The following is a 16330-nucleotide window of genomic DNA, read 5'->3' as shown; positions in this document are numbered from 1 at the left end:
GTGAGATCACTGACACACACACACACACACACACACACAGAGAGGAGCAGCTTTTATTTCTTCACTTGTGATGCGTTACAGACATCATCCACATCAGCTACACAGAGACGCTACACACACACACACACACACGCGCGCGCACACAGGGACTGAAGATCCTACAGACTCCATTATAGTGCTGCAGTACAGATATAGTCTAGATATAGACATCATCACAGTATAAATATATTGCTGTCTGGAGTGCGATGATGATGATGATGATGATCTATCAAATATAACTCTTTTAGTTGAGTTTGGCAAGTCCACACTGGTGGAGCAGTTCCTCCATTATAGTAGTGATATAGAAGGCAGTACAGCTCTATAGTCAGAATACTCTTATTCTAGTGTAAAGATGATCTGCGACGGTTATAAACGCTCTTCTTCTTCTTCACAGTAGCAGCAGTGTGTCAGCAAACATCTGAAACACATCTGAAAATGACACGAGCGGTAATCTGCACTGTCCATGACCATGGTCCATTTCTCTGACCTTTCATAAATAAGTGTAAATAGCTGCAATGCAAATAACACACGATACACTGCTAATGCCCGCAGCTGAGGTGTGTAGGAATTTAATCTCCTCAAATGAACCACTGATGTCTGAACCAGAACCTGAAATTCAAACCTGTTTTTTACCTGACAGCTCCTCCCCTTCTACATAGTGCCCGATTGCTCCTCCCCTTCAGTTTAGTACCTGATAGCTCCTCCCCTTCCACATAGTGCCCGATTGCTCCTCCCCTTCAGTTTAGTACCTGATAGCTCCTCCCCTTCTACATAGTGCCCGATTGCTCCTCCCCTTCAGTTTAGTACCTGATAGCTCCTCCCCTTCCACATAGTGCCCGATTGCTCCTCCCCTTCAGTTTAGTACCTGATAGCTCCTCCCCTTCTACATAGTGCCCGATTGCTCCTCCCCTTCAGTTTAGTACCCAATAACTCCTCCCCTTCTGCTTAGCTCCTGATGGCTCCTCCCCTTCTGCTTAGCACCCGATAGCTCCTCCCCTTCAGTTTAGTACCCAATAACTCCTCCCCTTCTGCTTAGCTCCTGATGGCTCCTCCCCTTCTGCTTAGCACCCGATAGCACCTCTCCTTCTGTGTAGTACCCAACAGCTTCTCCCCTACAGGGAGAATGCACTGAACCCCTCAGTTGTGAATCAACCCTCAAATCATAAAATGAGTGAGCCGGGAAAGGTGAGGGGTATTCGTTAGGGGATGCATTTGCATATATTGCATCATTAGTTTTTGCAGCGAGGATAATATAAGATGTTGGTGTAAGCCTGAGTGAATCCAGCATCTCCTCCTGAGACAGCTGCTCTTCCTCATCTCTGCAGGAACACACAGAACACTTACAGACGTGTCAAATGACATATGCCTGGAAATACGCCGTATCGCAGGTAGTAAAGGACTCCCGCTCTGATGCGGCTGGTGTTTTCACAAGTTTCAAGATGTTAAGATGAACTCCTCAAGGCTGATTTATACTCTCGCCTGGGCTGCAGTGATCTGGCTTTCATACTTGATAACAGCAGGGGGCGACTCTGAGTACCTGTCAAGACGAAACACTCAGTGAATGGATTTAGGGCTGTTACACTTTTAGAAACACACTCGTGAACTTCCCTTCCCTTGTTCCCTCGGGGAATCCATGCCATGATTTTGAAATGTGTTCCACTTCATCAAGCACATGGGGGACGTTTACATGGACATACCCTCGATCCCTCGATTTTGACAAAGGGAGCGAGTCAGCTTCAGAATGTAATGCGATTGTGACATAACAACAGTGTAGTTACCAAGTGCTCAGGGGCTTAGGGCACTCCATTTAAACCCATTCAGATGCTCCGCCAGTAGTGGACACATAATCAATGATGCACATCCAAGGGAACAAGACTGAGGGAAGTTAGCGAGTGAAAAGCTGGATGGGAATGCAGCCTACTTCTATTTGAAATTAATAGATTGTGGATAATATCGGAGGACACTCATGAAAAGGTTTGCTTTTAGTACAGTTGGGGAAATTACTAACTTAGGCTGCATTTTATGGCGGCACGGTGGGGAGCTGAAGGTCTCTGGTTTGAGTCTCGGCTGGGTCAGTTGGTGTTTCTGTGTGGAGTTTGCATGTTCTCCCCGTGTTGGTGTGGGTTTCCTCCGGGTGCTCCGGTTTCCCCCACAGTCCAAACACATGCGCTATAGGGGAACTGATCAACTACACTGGCCGTAGTGTGTGAGTGTGTGTCCTGGTCCTCCAGGTTGGGGGTTGATCGTTGGGCTAACAACCCACCTCGTGAAAATTAGATCACCAACATGGTGTGTCTAAACATCAACTTCTATATAAACGGCGCTGGGAGTAAGTGAGACTACATTTTATTCTTTTCTAAAGGACTTCACATTAGCCTGTTTTGTTTGGGGGGGCACGGCCAGACTCAACATGACGGCATCTGCACCCATAGTGGACTTGCACCAACACTGCAATGATGTCATATTTACCATGCACACCCAGGCATACTGGAGTATAAACCAGCCTTTATAGACTTGCTCCAGAGTGCAGTTCTGACCACTAAACCGAGAACATCTTCGCACAACCTGCCGACAGCAGCAGCAGAGACTGATGAAGAAAACAACAGACTGATCAAGCAGTGTCCAAACCCAGTGCAGGAAACATATAAAGGAATCTCCTCTTTATCTGTCCATTAGCAGTTTGAGAGCCTTCTCGATGTTCATGCGGTGGCCCACACGCGTTACCCCCAGATCTACGAGGTCTTCTTTTTGGAGGTTGGGGAGGTGCGAGCCCTCAATGTCATTCTCAAGGAAGGCCTTCTTGTGCTCGGCTAGGTTGAGGGTGTCCAGCCAGTCAGCCACGTCGTGTTTGCTCCAGAGCGGGATGGGTTTATCAGCGAACGGCTTGTCGGCCGCGGCCTGAAAGAGCGTGAGCGGGGACAGAGACTGGCTGCTGACGGAGCTGATGCTGAAACACTGCTCTGCGTTCCCCATGGGTGGAGATGGCAGGCTGAACACATCCGTCAATGTTGGAGATGCAGCAGAGCCGGGCAGAGAAGAGTGTCCAGATCCAGCAGGAGGAGACGCCTGAGGGGGTAAGGGGCTGGAAGACACTTTGTGGATGCGTTTGGTATCTTGAGCCATCCATTCTCTGAGGGAACACACATGCAGAAAGAGCAGTCAGTGGATGAAGACTCATTGGGGTTCATCAGGGAACTCTACAAAGCTCCTTGAGTGTTCAGTACTACATCACTATTCTGTCAATATATGAGGTAATATGGGCAGTATGCGACCAAAGTAGACGTCTCAGTTCGTGACCAAAGAGATAAATGACTGTATGCTGGCAATTTCCTGGAGTTATTCTTAAGCAGAAAGGATAAGACTGTAAGACTTGTCTTGCTCTTTAAGAGCCAAGGACTGAAGTCCAACCCTTATCAAACACACTTGATCCAGCTACTCAAGATGTTCAGGGTTAGCTGGAACTGAAGTCTACAGAAGGGGTTTCCTCCGGGAGTCATGTTAGCCGCACAAGCATCACTTTAATTGTCAAACTTGGAAATACTTTTTTACCACAGAAATGCCCAACTAACAATACAATACTTTCTTGTGCTGGTCTACAACTGTTGATTCAACAGCTTGAATATAATTATAGGCTATGCAAAGTCATCATTATCTGATTATTGATTATTATTTTGTCAGGAACATTTAATCAAAAACAGAATAGGCTGTTACTGTGCAGCTCACCTTGATCCGATGCTTCTGGAGACTGCAGGTGGGTCGAGAGATCCTCCCTGTTTGGGAAATCTGTCCTTGTTCATGTGCTGAAGTTTGGAGCTGAGCTCATTGATCACATTGGCTTTAGGATCTGCATTGGGTAGGAGTGGGTTTGGCAGCTCTTGGGGGTGTTTCGCGAGTGTTTTACGAGCCTCAGTTTGAGCTACACCACACAGAGGTGGAGGTGGGAGTGGCGGAGGCTCTCCAATAGACTCAATGCTCTCCTGTTTCAAAGGGTCCCTGTAAAAAGCATTGCTTTTATTGATAATGGGCTTAGATTTTGGCTTTGGTGGAACAGGGGGTCGGTCCAGCAGAAAAATCTGCCCATTTGCATAGGTTATACACGCATCCTCGATTCCCTCTGATGACAGAGTAGAGATACTGGACACAGTGGAGATTGTGCTGTTGGCCTCAAAATGAGGATCTCCAGCGCTGTTTCTGCTGTCAGCTTCCTCAATGCCTGAGTCTGTGACCGGCTCAAACATCTCTGGAGGTGGTGGAGGGTAGGCGTGGGATGTCATGCAATTTGAAGCACGAGAATGATGCACGGCCCTTGTTTCATTATTCTTCTTCTGCTTGAGAATCACAGCTACCTGGTCCTCAGGAATGTCGAGGCTGTTGGCAAACTCCAGAGGTGGAGGCAAGGGTTCAGCTACATCGAACTCCTCATCGATATCCACTGAGGTCAGAAGTGGAAGAGGAATCCCAGAGGAAAACTTGCCAGGCTCCTCCATGGGAGTTGTTTGGGAGTTTGGAAGTTTGGAATCACTGGGTTCTCTGTCCATAACTGGGGACTCTTCTTGCAGGAATCCATCAGACAGACTGTTTCCCTGCGGCTTGGCCTTATTCAGTGACTGCACCATGAGGAGTCCAGCTGACTTCTGCTGTGAAGTGTTATGAGCGTTCTTTAGCTGCTCAGATGGATTGCTGACCTTCACTGTTTGCCGGCTAGACTCTCTTGAATGTCTAAATAAACCCCCACTATCTTTTGGTTGACCCACTGCTGTGGTAGCGACAAAGTTGGTTTCAATATTGGACCGCAGCTTGGTGTCTATAAAGAGTGGTTGGTTGAGGTTTGCTTTGTGTGGTTCTCCTTTAGGTGGAGGAAGAGGCGGTAGCACTGGCTCCTTCAGAGCTTTATTTCCAGATAATTGTCCCGGAGCTGGAGGTGAACAAATATCATGAGTCTTCCTCGAAACCTGTTGTTGGAAATCATCATCGATGCCGATGGGACTACCTATATCAGGACACTTCCTGGAGCGTGTTGTCAGAGGTTTAGTCATTGGTTCTGGGATGGTAAAGTCAGTCAAGTTTCCTTCATTTCTTAGTTGCGAGCTCCCTATTAAAGAGGCCGGTGGAGCCATGATGTTTTCTAAACTCTTATCGTTGGCAAACATGCCTTCATCAATGGACATAGACTGGCGTAGGCGGGGAGTAGGGATAAACGGATCCTCATCTCCGAGATCCATTGACAAAAAAGCAGGGGAGTTTTTCCTTGCCTCCAGACGCTTCTCGCGGTCACGCACTGCCCCAGCAATAGCAGCTGCAAAAGGGTTGGAAACGCTCCCATCAGGTCGAAGTTGTCCTGGAGGCTCGGGTCCGGTAGTCTCAATTTCCATGCTGCTTCCTCTGCTGCTTTTGCCACTACTGCTAGTCGAAGGCTCTTTAACAATAATGGTTGGTATTGATATTGAACAAGTCTTCTCTGGACTATCCTCAACGTTTGGCTGCTTGACCAGAATGCCCTTCCTACGGGCTGGTTTTGGTGGGACGTACAGGGGTTTGTCTGAGTATGGATTCTCTGGCACATGCGCCCTGTTGAGGCCTGGATGAGTCTGACAGTCGTACGGCTCAAAGTTCTGCCGATGGTACCCGACTTGGTCTCTTTCTATGGTGTGGCATCTGGCGGCAGAGTTCTGAGTGTAAATGGACTGGTTGGGCTCGTATCCCTGTGCTGTAGACGTGCTGAGCTTGTACGGTGGGGATGGAGGAGAGATGCCAGGTGGTGGAGGAATATCCTCAGATGTGTCCGGCATTGAGAGGCTTCTGGAGAACTTGAGCAGTGGAGGTATCAGGAACTTCTTCTCTTCTCCTGCGATTCCTTGGGAAAGAATTAAGCAACATGTTTAGAACGAAATCAGGAACACATTAGTTCATCTTAAGACACACTGTAAGTGACTCTGGAACTATAAGTCAATATGTTCCTAGCATATTCCTTCTGGTCATACTTGAAGGGGTGTTCATCATACTCATTATATTATATTATATTGTATTATGTTTACGCCACAAGTCCAATGACATGCACTATAGGGGAATTAGGTAGGCTAAATTGTCTATAGTGTACGAGTGTGTGTCCTGGTCCTCCAGGTTGGGGGTTGAGTGTTGGGATATTGACCCACCTCGTTAAAATGAGATGTTACGAAACTCCAACATGGTGCGGCTAAATATCAACTTCAATATAAATGGCACTCAGAGTGAGTATATATGAATATTATATTATATGAGTGTCACCCTTCTCATTCTTCTAACCTAACCGTCAGATTGGGGTAAGCAATGCCTAAAGTAGATTATGAGAATAAAGTGCAACCATGAAAGCTCATGGAGATTATTACATGTATTCACATTGTGCAGAGACCATCTAAATCAATCTGTGGATGACTGTGGGTAAAATGATCTCAGAGCAGCCCTGACATGTGGAATATTTCAGCAAATGTTTACCGACGGACTTCTGTCTTCTCATGGAGCTCTTTGGCAGACGAATATAACCTCCATGGGATCTCCCAGGAACATTCGGAGGAACTACAGCGACTCCTGGCCGTTCAGATGCGGACTGCTGTCAATCAGATTCATTGATTAGAAGGTTTTACATATGATCATGCATCATAATTGCAGTCTGACACTGCCGCTCTCACGCAAACTCACATTAAAATCCATGGATGCCAAAAATCGGCTTGAGGGGCGGGACCTGATTGAGACAGTTTTGTCTGCTGAGGATTTTTCATGCATGATCTTCTGTGGCGGAACGGCCTCTTCCACTTTATCTGCAACACAACCAGTAACATCAGAGACGGGAGAGGCAATACTGCATCTCTGACATGCATTATCCACTGCAACTGAACTCTCTTTCAGCTGTGATATAAAGTCTAAATAACACACACACACACACACACACACACATAATCTATTACATACTAAATGACTATATACTGAAATACTGAGGGACAGTGTGCTTCAGCTAGAAACGTGTAAATGAATGTGGTGGCCGAGGGTTAATTCTGCAAATTACACTAGTTAATTATATATTCATAATGGTGTGACTGTCATTGGTGGTGCTTCAATGAAGTGGGCGGAGCTAAATATTTTTTTGTGCACTTTGCTCACTGCAACTCTCTGATTGGTGGAATTGTCTGATTGGCATCATGGGTAATGCAGTTCACCAAAACTCCACTATTCAACAAGACTCTTTAAATAAGTTGAATTAATGTCAACAAAAGCAGATGCAGCGGAAACTGATGAACCAAAGTTTGATGTAAGAGAATGAACAGCCTTCATCACACACACACACACACACACACACACACACACACTAAACTATTAAAGACTGGATGTGTGTGACTCTATGAGGACGTTAAGGACAGTTCTGACTCTTCATATATTCAGGTATTCACTGCGGCATGAAGATAAGCATCAACTGCAGATCACTGACCCCACCGTGAGCTGGTAAACACAGCGCTCACCGCAGTACTGTAAGGGTAAAACTCACCCGGGTCTTCTAGCTCACAGGTCATGGATTTGGATCTCATGGTCAGGGCAGTGGTGGGTGCTCTTTTGGGTGGAGGAGGCGCTGCGACAACACAAACACACACTCGACTGTTGTTTATTTGAAGTCTGTGTGTACACCAGCATGATCACTGCAGCAGCAGCAGGGTTGAGTTCTGCAGGGAATTCTCCTACCTTTCTTCCGTGTTTTGTGGTCTTTGTCGTCCGGATTCCTGCTCACTCTCACCACTTTAATGACCAGTCGGTTTCCTCCATGTTTGATCATGCTCACCACCTGCCGATGACCCATCTTCACCACACTCTGATGATTGACCTGCAGCACACACACACACACACACACACACACACACACACACACACACACACACACACACACGCACACAAAACCACATACACATGTGCAAACACAATTAGATACAAACACACACACATATGCATATACATGAACTAATTTTCACACACACACACACACACACACACACACACCTCACTGTTTACCATCAGAATGAACTGTGGCATGAGCCCCATGTTTAATCTAAAGCGCAGTGAATTTCTCAGTGGTGTAGTGAAGCGTCTGCACTGATGATGAGGAGATTCACCTGCAGTCATTGAACTGAACTGAAGTGGGTCATGATGAGCACTGCTCCATCTGCTGGAGCTCCGTCTTCAGCCCGCTGCGCTCTGCTCTCTGCATGTATATTTGATGCAGGCCGTGTGAACATATGCTGACCTGTTTCTCAATCTGCTCCACCGACTTATTCTCAATAACTCATACATGGACCGTGAACACATGGATGAACTTATTTGTAATATTTGTAATATTTTGTTTTATTTAGCATTTATAACACATTTAACAAAAACAGAAGAATACCAGTAAAAAGAAGAGGATAAATAATGCAAAATAATCGACACTAGTCCCCCAAACTGGATATTGGTTCAATAAGCTCTGGAAAACTGTTGAATAGAGCAGCAGAACTCATGAAGAACAGCACAACACCTAAACCAATGTGCACACAAGAGTCCCGCATCTGTCCCGTTCAGGACATACAGAGGGAGGATTTGACTTCATCTAGTTTTAGAGAAATGAAGGCCACGGAAAACTGTCCATTCAGTTAATTTTTGTCTCGAGTTTATTGAAGTGTTTTATTCTGGACTGGGCTTCTTCCCAGATCTCATCAGCCACTTCATCATTTAAATCCACGGCCCGAGCTGGAGCCTCAAAAACACCAACAAAGCTTCATATCAGATGTCTCGTATTCGGGTTTGAGGACAGCAGATTCGGAATAATATGACTTTCTGGTTTGTTTATAAATTGTGAGATATTTTCCTTTACACAGTTTCTAATCTGAAGACAGCAAAAGAAACGAGACTGCGAGAGAGAAGAGTCATTCTTCCGCTGTGCAAAGGATGCAAATGGATTGTCTATGTGCGCGCACATTTTTTGACATTTTGTATGTGTGTGTGTGTGTGTGTGTGTGTGTGTGTGTGTACTATTCCGTACCTCAGTGAGGAAGTCTCCGGTGCGCAGCCCCATCAGCCAGGCCACACCACCCTCATCCACAGACTCCAGATACTGCAGCGCTGGGAACGCAGCAGTGGGGATGAACTCCTCGATGGGGGTGTCAGCTGTGGGACACACACACACGTTCAGCTAATGAGATGGAGAGATGGGCACTAGTGGGTGGGGCTTTCCTCTGATGACAGGTACAGCAGGAGAATGTCCATCACAGTGTTTCTGCATCAAGTCTGATTATAATAAACACAGTTCACTCATGATGAGCATCAGAGGCTGCTGGAGACACACACACACCGCATTAAAGTGTTGTGCATAATAGGTGCCCTTTAAAACACTGTGTGTGTGTGTGTGTGTGTGTGTGTGTGTGTGTGTGTGTGTGTGTGTGTGTGTGTGTGTGTGTGTGTGTGTTTCAGTGAGATGCTCTTCCCTTGAGCAGAGCTGTGACTCTGCACATAACCAGCCGTGACATCTGACGCTTCACATTAATCAGAGTCACTGCTGTACTGTACTCTACTGTACGCCTGAGAGACCACTGGACCCCTGATCACAGCACATCACACATTAATAGCTATGTTAGGGTAATTAGGCAAGTCATAATGTATAACAGGGGTTTGTTCTGTAATATTGTTAAGGGGGCTAATATTATTGAGCACAGCGGCGTTAACATCTTTATAGAGGAGTTCATTTCCAATCTCTCTGATAGAAACACTTTAATGCCGTCACACTGAACTAAACTAAACTGGCAAATAACAGCAGACTAATGTGAAACTCAGAGCACAGCAGCTGGAGGAGGAACACACACACACACACACACACACTCCTGATACACATGCTGAAGCGGACATATGAGGAGAACATCTGAACAACACCACTGAAGTGTTTAGGAGAGAAGTTAAGATGTACAGTGATGATGATGAGGAAGATGAAGAAGGTGATGATGATGAAGATTATGATTACAGTGATGATGACAATGAAGAAGGTGAATATAGTGATGATGATGATGAAGATGATGAATATAGTGATGATGATTATGATGAAGATGATGATGATGGTGAGGATGATGAAGATGATTACAGTGATGATGACAATGAAGAAGGTGAATATAGTGATGATGATGAAGATGATGATGAAGGTGATGATGATGAATATAGTGATGAAGATGATGAAGGTGATGATGATGAATATAGTGATGATGATGAAGATGATGATGATGATGGTGATGATGATGATGGTGATGATGATGAAGATGATTATGATGATGATGATGATGGTGATGATGATGAAGATGATTATGATGATGATGATGGTGAGGATGATGAAGATGATTACAGTGATGATGACAATGAAGAAGGTGAATATAGTGATGATGATGATGATGATGAAGATGAGTCTCACCTTTAGCTCCTCGCAGCACGAACCCGAACCCCTCGCTGTCCTGCTTCTGTAGGACCACTGTCTTCTGCTCCGTCGTGCAATCACTGTGGAGGAAATGACGCGCGTCACTCAAACCCTTCCTCATCCTCGCCCTCCTCATCCTCGCCGCCGCTGATCATCAGCATGGATCTGTGTTGATCGCTCGCTGAATGACGCGCGTCAGAAACACACGCGCTGCTCTCTCCGGCTCATCCGCCTTTACATAACGCGCCGCGTCACGCGCTTAAATACTGCGTTGCCTTAGAAACGCCTATTGTGCTCGAAGACGCGGGACTGTTCAGTTAGCAGCGCACAGGTGATCTACAGGTGTGTGTGTGTGTTTCCGGCTGCAGGTGGAGCTCAGTGTCTGCTTCTGCCTCCGGTAAACATTACAGACACGCTGACTGCGCAGCCTTCATCCAGATACACTCGCGGATTCACCATCATCACACATCAGTAACACTACACTGATGTAGAGTAAATACTGTAGTGTTTATGATGAGTGTAGTGAAGTCTACTACTCTGTGTACATTCAACTATTGAAGACTCTGAACTCACTGTAGTATTGACTGTAGTGAACTGGTCAGCTCTAATAAATACTGCAGTTTAACTTACTCTAGTGTTTACTACAGTAAAGTCTGGCGTATTGCCACACTAAACAACAAATATTCCTCTCTCTTCACAACGTTTACAACATTTTTATCCAGCGTGAACATTCACCTTCTGATAAGAAATGTGGTCAGAAGTGCACAATCCCAATCAAAATAATCATATAATACTATAGCATTAATAACAGAGTAAAGTGCTTCAGTTGATCTGCTGTGGTGATTCTACAGTTGCTATGGTAACACAACAACTACAGTAATTGATCTGTTGTGGTGATAATACAGTTGCTATGGTAACACAACAGCTACAGTAATTGATCTGTTGTGGTGATAATACAGTTGCTATGGTAACACAACAGCTACAGTAATTGATCTGTTGTGGTGATTCTACAGTTGCTATGGTAACACAACAACTACAGTAATTGATCTGTTGTGGTGATAATACAGTTGCTATGGTAACACAACAGCTACAGTAATTGATCTGTTGTGGTGATAATACAGTTGCTATGGTAACACAACAACTACAGTAATTGATCTGTTGTGGTGATTCTACAGTTGCTATGGTAACACAACAACTACAGTAATTGATCTGTTGTGGTGATTCTACAGTTGCTATGGTAACACAACAACTACAGTAATTGATCTGTTGTGGTGATAATACAGTTGCTATGGTAACACAACAGCTACAGTAATTGATCTGTTGTGGTGATTCTACAGTTGCTATGGTAACACAACAACTACAGTAATTGATCTGTTGTGGTGACTCTACAGTTGCTATGGTAACACGACAGCTACAGTAATTGATCCGTTGTGGTGATAATACAGTTGCTATGGTAACACAACAGCTACAGTAATTGATCTGTTGTGGTGATTCTACAGTTGCTATGGTAACACAACAACTACAGTAATTGATCTACTGTGGTGATTCTACAGTTGCTATGGTAACACAACAACTACAGTAATTGATCTGTTGTGGTGATTCTACAGTTGCTATGGTAACACAACAACTACAGTAATTGATCTGTTGTGGTGATAATACAGTTGCTATGGTAACACAACAGCTACAGTAATTGATCTGTTGTGGTGATTCTACAGTTGCTATGGTAACACAACAACTACAGTAATTGATCTGTTGTGGTGACTCTACAGTTGCTATGGTAACACGACAGCTACAGTAATTGATCTGCTGTGGTGATTCTACAGTTGCTATGGTAACACAACTGAACACATGAGTCAATGCTGTAGTGTTCTTCAGCTATAAGGGCATCATAATCCAGTGTTATTACATTAGTGCACTACAGAATCACTGTAGTATTGTGAGTATTGTGTACTGTGAATTATTCCCTCATAACGACACTAATGCGGTGTTTTACGTATGTTGGCATGGTTGTGCTGAGTGGGTTGTGTCTATAATGTAAAATGAACACACAGAAATCAATAATTGCAGGAGAATGACGGCTCCTCTCTGTGTAAACGCTGGATCACTACTGTCAGATTTCCAGGTTAAAGGGAGGTGAATTAATGATGAGCTGCTGCTGTTGTTCAGTCATGTTTGCTGAACTGGAGAGAGCAGCTGAAGGCCTGAACACTGTGCAGACGATACAGGACACAGTGCAACAATGCTGTGTATATAGAAACGCAGGAGTCCTCCTCATATCAGTAATCCTATAATAATCCTCATATCAGTCCTATTACTGTAACAGCATCAGCTCAGCATCTCCTGCTGCATTATATAACATGTCCAACACGTTCATTATGTAATTGTCAATAGAAGACATCAGGGGACGCTGCATGGGCAGTACAATAACTGTATATTACAATAAAATGATCAAGGATTCTAAATCAGTTCAGCTAAATAAGCATTCTCCATTAAAGGTCATGATATTAAAACATCTTCAGGTCAAAATGTCAACCTCATGTCATGCTAGAATAGTCCTGATTACAGTATAACAGTATACATCATCACTGTTAGTTCAGTCAGTTATTGAGCACATGGAAATATTCACGCATTCATACAGTATATGGTCATAATTCTCATGTTATGCACAGCTCACTGATACATGTTTGATCAGGAGTGTAGAAATATGAAATACATATAAACACAGCACTTTAATAAATGAGTTAATGCAGGCTCAATATTAAATATTGCTGAAGAAATGCAAAACGGAAACACTTTTAAAATGTAAACCAACCTATGCAGATGTCTGCCTGCAGATAACGATTCAGATGATCTGAAGTATTACTGTAAACTGTTCATCTTGTGACACCGCCATATATAAATGACAGGAGTTATGGACTTTTATTTCCTCCATATCGTATACAGTTAACGTCAAAATTATTCACCCTCCTGTGCATTATTTATTACATGTCAAAAGTGAAGTTTAACAGAGCAAGGAAATGTTCACAGTATGTCTCATTATATTCATTCTTCTGGAGAAAGTCTTGTTTCTTTAAATTTGCCTGATATAAAAGTCACTTAAAATTGTGTTAAGCTCAATATTACTGGCCCCTTCAGCAATATTAGTGTTGTATTGTCTCCAGAACAAACCACTGTTATACAATGACTTGCCTAATTACCCTAACTTTACCCTAATTACCCTAGTGAAGCCTTTACATGTCACTGTAAGCTGAACACTAGTGTCTTGAAGAATATCTAGTCTAATATTATGTGCTGTTATCATGGAGAAGAGGAAACACATCAGCTATTAGAGATGAGTTATTAACACTGTTATGATTATTAATGTATTGGAGAAATCTGCTCTCTGTTAAACAGAAATTAGGGGAAAATAAACAGGAGGTTGAATAATTCAGGGGTTAATAATTCTGATTTAAACTGCACATAGACCCTGACAGATCTCTCTGTTACAGTAATGTTCTCTCCACTTCACTCTTCACTAGGGTAATTAGGGTAAAGTTAGGGTAATTAGGCAAGTCATTGTATAACAGTGGTTTGTTCTGGAGACAATCCAACACTAATATTGCTGAAGGGGCCAATAATATTGAGCTTAACCTGGCGTAGGGCGTGGTCTCACCTGGAGTTGTCCATGCTGTCGTAGGAGCCCACAGTGAAGTGTCTGAAGAGCTTCTTCCTGTCGCTGCGCTCCGCCCGGCTGTCTGACAGCACAAAACACACAAGACAACACTTACACACCAGACATGATCACCTACTCATCCTTTACTCAGTGTGCTACACACACACACACACACACACACACACACACACACGGGGAGGTTTCAAGCAGATCAATTTAAAACGAATCCTCTGATCTATTCAGCGTGAGGAAGGAAGCTGATCACTGTGCATGTTTGTGTGTTCCCTCATCAGTGTGCAGTATTACAGCAGTGTTCACTCAGTAGACAACACTCGACTCTCACTACAGTAAAGAGAGGGGGGTGTGTGTCATGATAAAGCAGCTGCAGGAGTGTAAGAGTGTTTAGCAGGACAGCATTCAGAGGTTTTACAGCTGCTGACTGAAAATAAATTGTTCCCTAAACGTGTTCAGCCGTCATGAAAGGGTCGGGGTCATTTAGACGTCACCAGACCTGAAGATAGAGCATTGTTTAGGGCTTGTCTGCTGTTAAAATGCTGCCTGGGTCACTCTTCATCAACAGGAAGGTTAACTGTTTGCTGTTCCTCCTCTGTCGGGCAGAGCAGTGTCGTGTCAGCAGTGATGCTGTGGATTACTGTATGCTGTTGTTGTTGTCTGACCTCTGACCCGGCCGTTGCGGTGCAGGCTGCTGTTCTCTCCTCCTCCAGCGTGTGGCAGACAGGAGCGCACCAGCAGCACATGACGACCAGAGGTGGCGCTGTAGAGCTTCCTCCTGCTGCTCGGCACACACACACGCCCGTTAGGACTGCACAAACAAACACACACACACACACCGCATGATGAACACACACTCACAGTCACAGTAAGTTGATTTGTGTGATGTAGAGAACATTAAAGGAATACACTTGTAGAACATTACTGCCAAAATGAGTGAGTGTGCTCTCTGTTCTCTGATATCTACATAGTGTGTGTGTGTGAGTGTGTGTGTGTGTGTGTGTGTGTGCGTGTGTGTGTGTGGCAGAGGAAAATAAAAATAATCTCCAGAAATTGTTCATATGCTTAATAATCTATTCATTAAATACCCCTAGAATCATTCATTCATTTATTTTGCTCTGGCTTATGAATGAACCGCCAACTATTCCAGCCTATGTTTTACACAGTGGATGCCCTTCTAGCTGCAACCCAGTACTGGGAAACACCCATACACACTCATATGAACACACACTCATACACTACGGCCAGTGTAGTTGATCAGTTCCCCTATAGCGCATGTGTTTGGACTGTGGGGGAAACCAGAGCACCCGGAGGAAACCCACACCAACACGGGGAGAACATGCAAACTCCACACAGAAACACACAGTGAGTGAGTTGCACCATTTGACAGTGCTGTTGTGCATGTGTAAGTCGCACCATTTAACGGTTGCACTGTAGTTGTGCTTGCTTGCATGTGTGTGTGTGTGTGTTTGAGTGAGTTGCACCATTTGACAATTCTGAGTTGTGTGTGTGAGTGTGTGAGTCGCACCATTTAACAGTCTTGCTTTGCATGTGTAAGTCGCACCTTTTGATGGTGTCGCTGTAGTTGTGCTTGCATGCGTGTGTTTGAGTGAGTTGCACCATTTGACAGTACTGCTGTGTGTGTGTGTGTGTGTGTGTGTGTGTGTGTGTGTGTGTTCGTGTGAGTGAGTCGCACCATTTGACAGTACTGCTGTGTGTGTGTGTTCGTGTGTGTGTGTGTGTGTGAGTCGCACCATTTGACAGTACTGCTGTGTGTGTGTGTGTGTGTGTGTGTGTGTGTGAGTCGCACCATTTGACAGTACTGCTGTGTGTGTGTGTGTTCGTGTGTGTGTGTGTGTGAGTCACATCATTTGACAGTACTGCTGTGTGTGTGTGTGTGTGTGTGTGTGTGTGTGTGTGTGTGTGTGAGTTGCACCATTTGAGCGTGGTGCTGCTGCTGTGCTCGTCCTCCAGGCTGACGGACAGTGATCTGCTGTTGCTCTTCATCCTGCCGCTGCGTCCGCTGGTCATCATCATCATGCGCATGCGTGCGCCCGCGTCTCTCTGCATCTGCTGCAGCTCTGGGCTCACGGTGCGCTCCGGGACATTGATGTCACTGCTGGAGCGCAGTAGAGACCGGGACATACACACACCGCTGCGGGGCAGGGGCCGGCGACCAC

At 44.8% G+C, this 16330-nt stretch overlaps 1 protein-coding gene across 9 annotated transcripts in view; it reads right to left on the bottom strand.

Annotated features, from left to right (window-relative positions):
* Nucleotides 1-37: 37 nt before the first annotated feature.
* The window catches only part of shank2a (SH3 and multiple ankyrin repeat domains 2a), a 71330-nt gene continuing 55037 nt past the window's right edge, over nt 38-16330 (bottom strand). For 2 of the 9 annotated variants that reach the window (XR_015515459.1, XR_015515458.1), the window contains 12 exons: nt 16087-16330; nt 14816-14961; nt 14139-14220; nt 10484-10566; nt 9074-9198; nt 7747-7885; nt 7556-7636; nt 6715-6833; nt 6511-6622; nt 3763-5893; nt 1050-3169; nt 38-846 (listed from right to left, as the gene is read on the bottom strand). The exon at nt 16087-16330 is cut by the window's right edge and continues 30 nt beyond it. Coding sequence is in view for 7 of the 9 variants with exons in the window: in XM_087293641.1 (XP_087149767.1) it covers nt 2701-3169; nt 3763-5893; nt 6511-6625; nt 6715-6833; nt 7556-7636; nt 7747-7885; nt 9074-9198; nt 10484-10566; nt 14139-14220; nt 14816-14961; nt 16087-16330 (3734 nt within the window). In the remaining 2 variants the exon portion in view is untranslated. Of the gene's footprint in view, nt 3170-3762; nt 5894-6510; nt 6626-6714; nt 6834-7555; nt 7637-7746; nt 7886-9073; nt 9199-10483; nt 11402-14138; nt 14221-14815; nt 14962-16086 lie in introns of those variants that run through there. The other 7 variants (XM_087293641.1, XM_087293643.1, XM_087293645.1 and 4 more) reach the window with 5 other exon arrangements.

The sequence above is a fragment of the Danio rerio genome, chromosome 18 (assembly GCF_052040795.2).
Source record: "Danio rerio strain M-AB ecotype USA chromosome 18, GRCz13ab, whole genome shotgun sequence".
Lineage (NCBI taxonomy): Eukaryota > Metazoa > Chordata > Actinopteri > Cypriniformes > Danionidae > Danio > Danio rerio.
The sequence above is the reverse complement of the archived record's forward strand: the minus strand, read 5'-3'. Positions and strand labels throughout refer to the sequence as shown.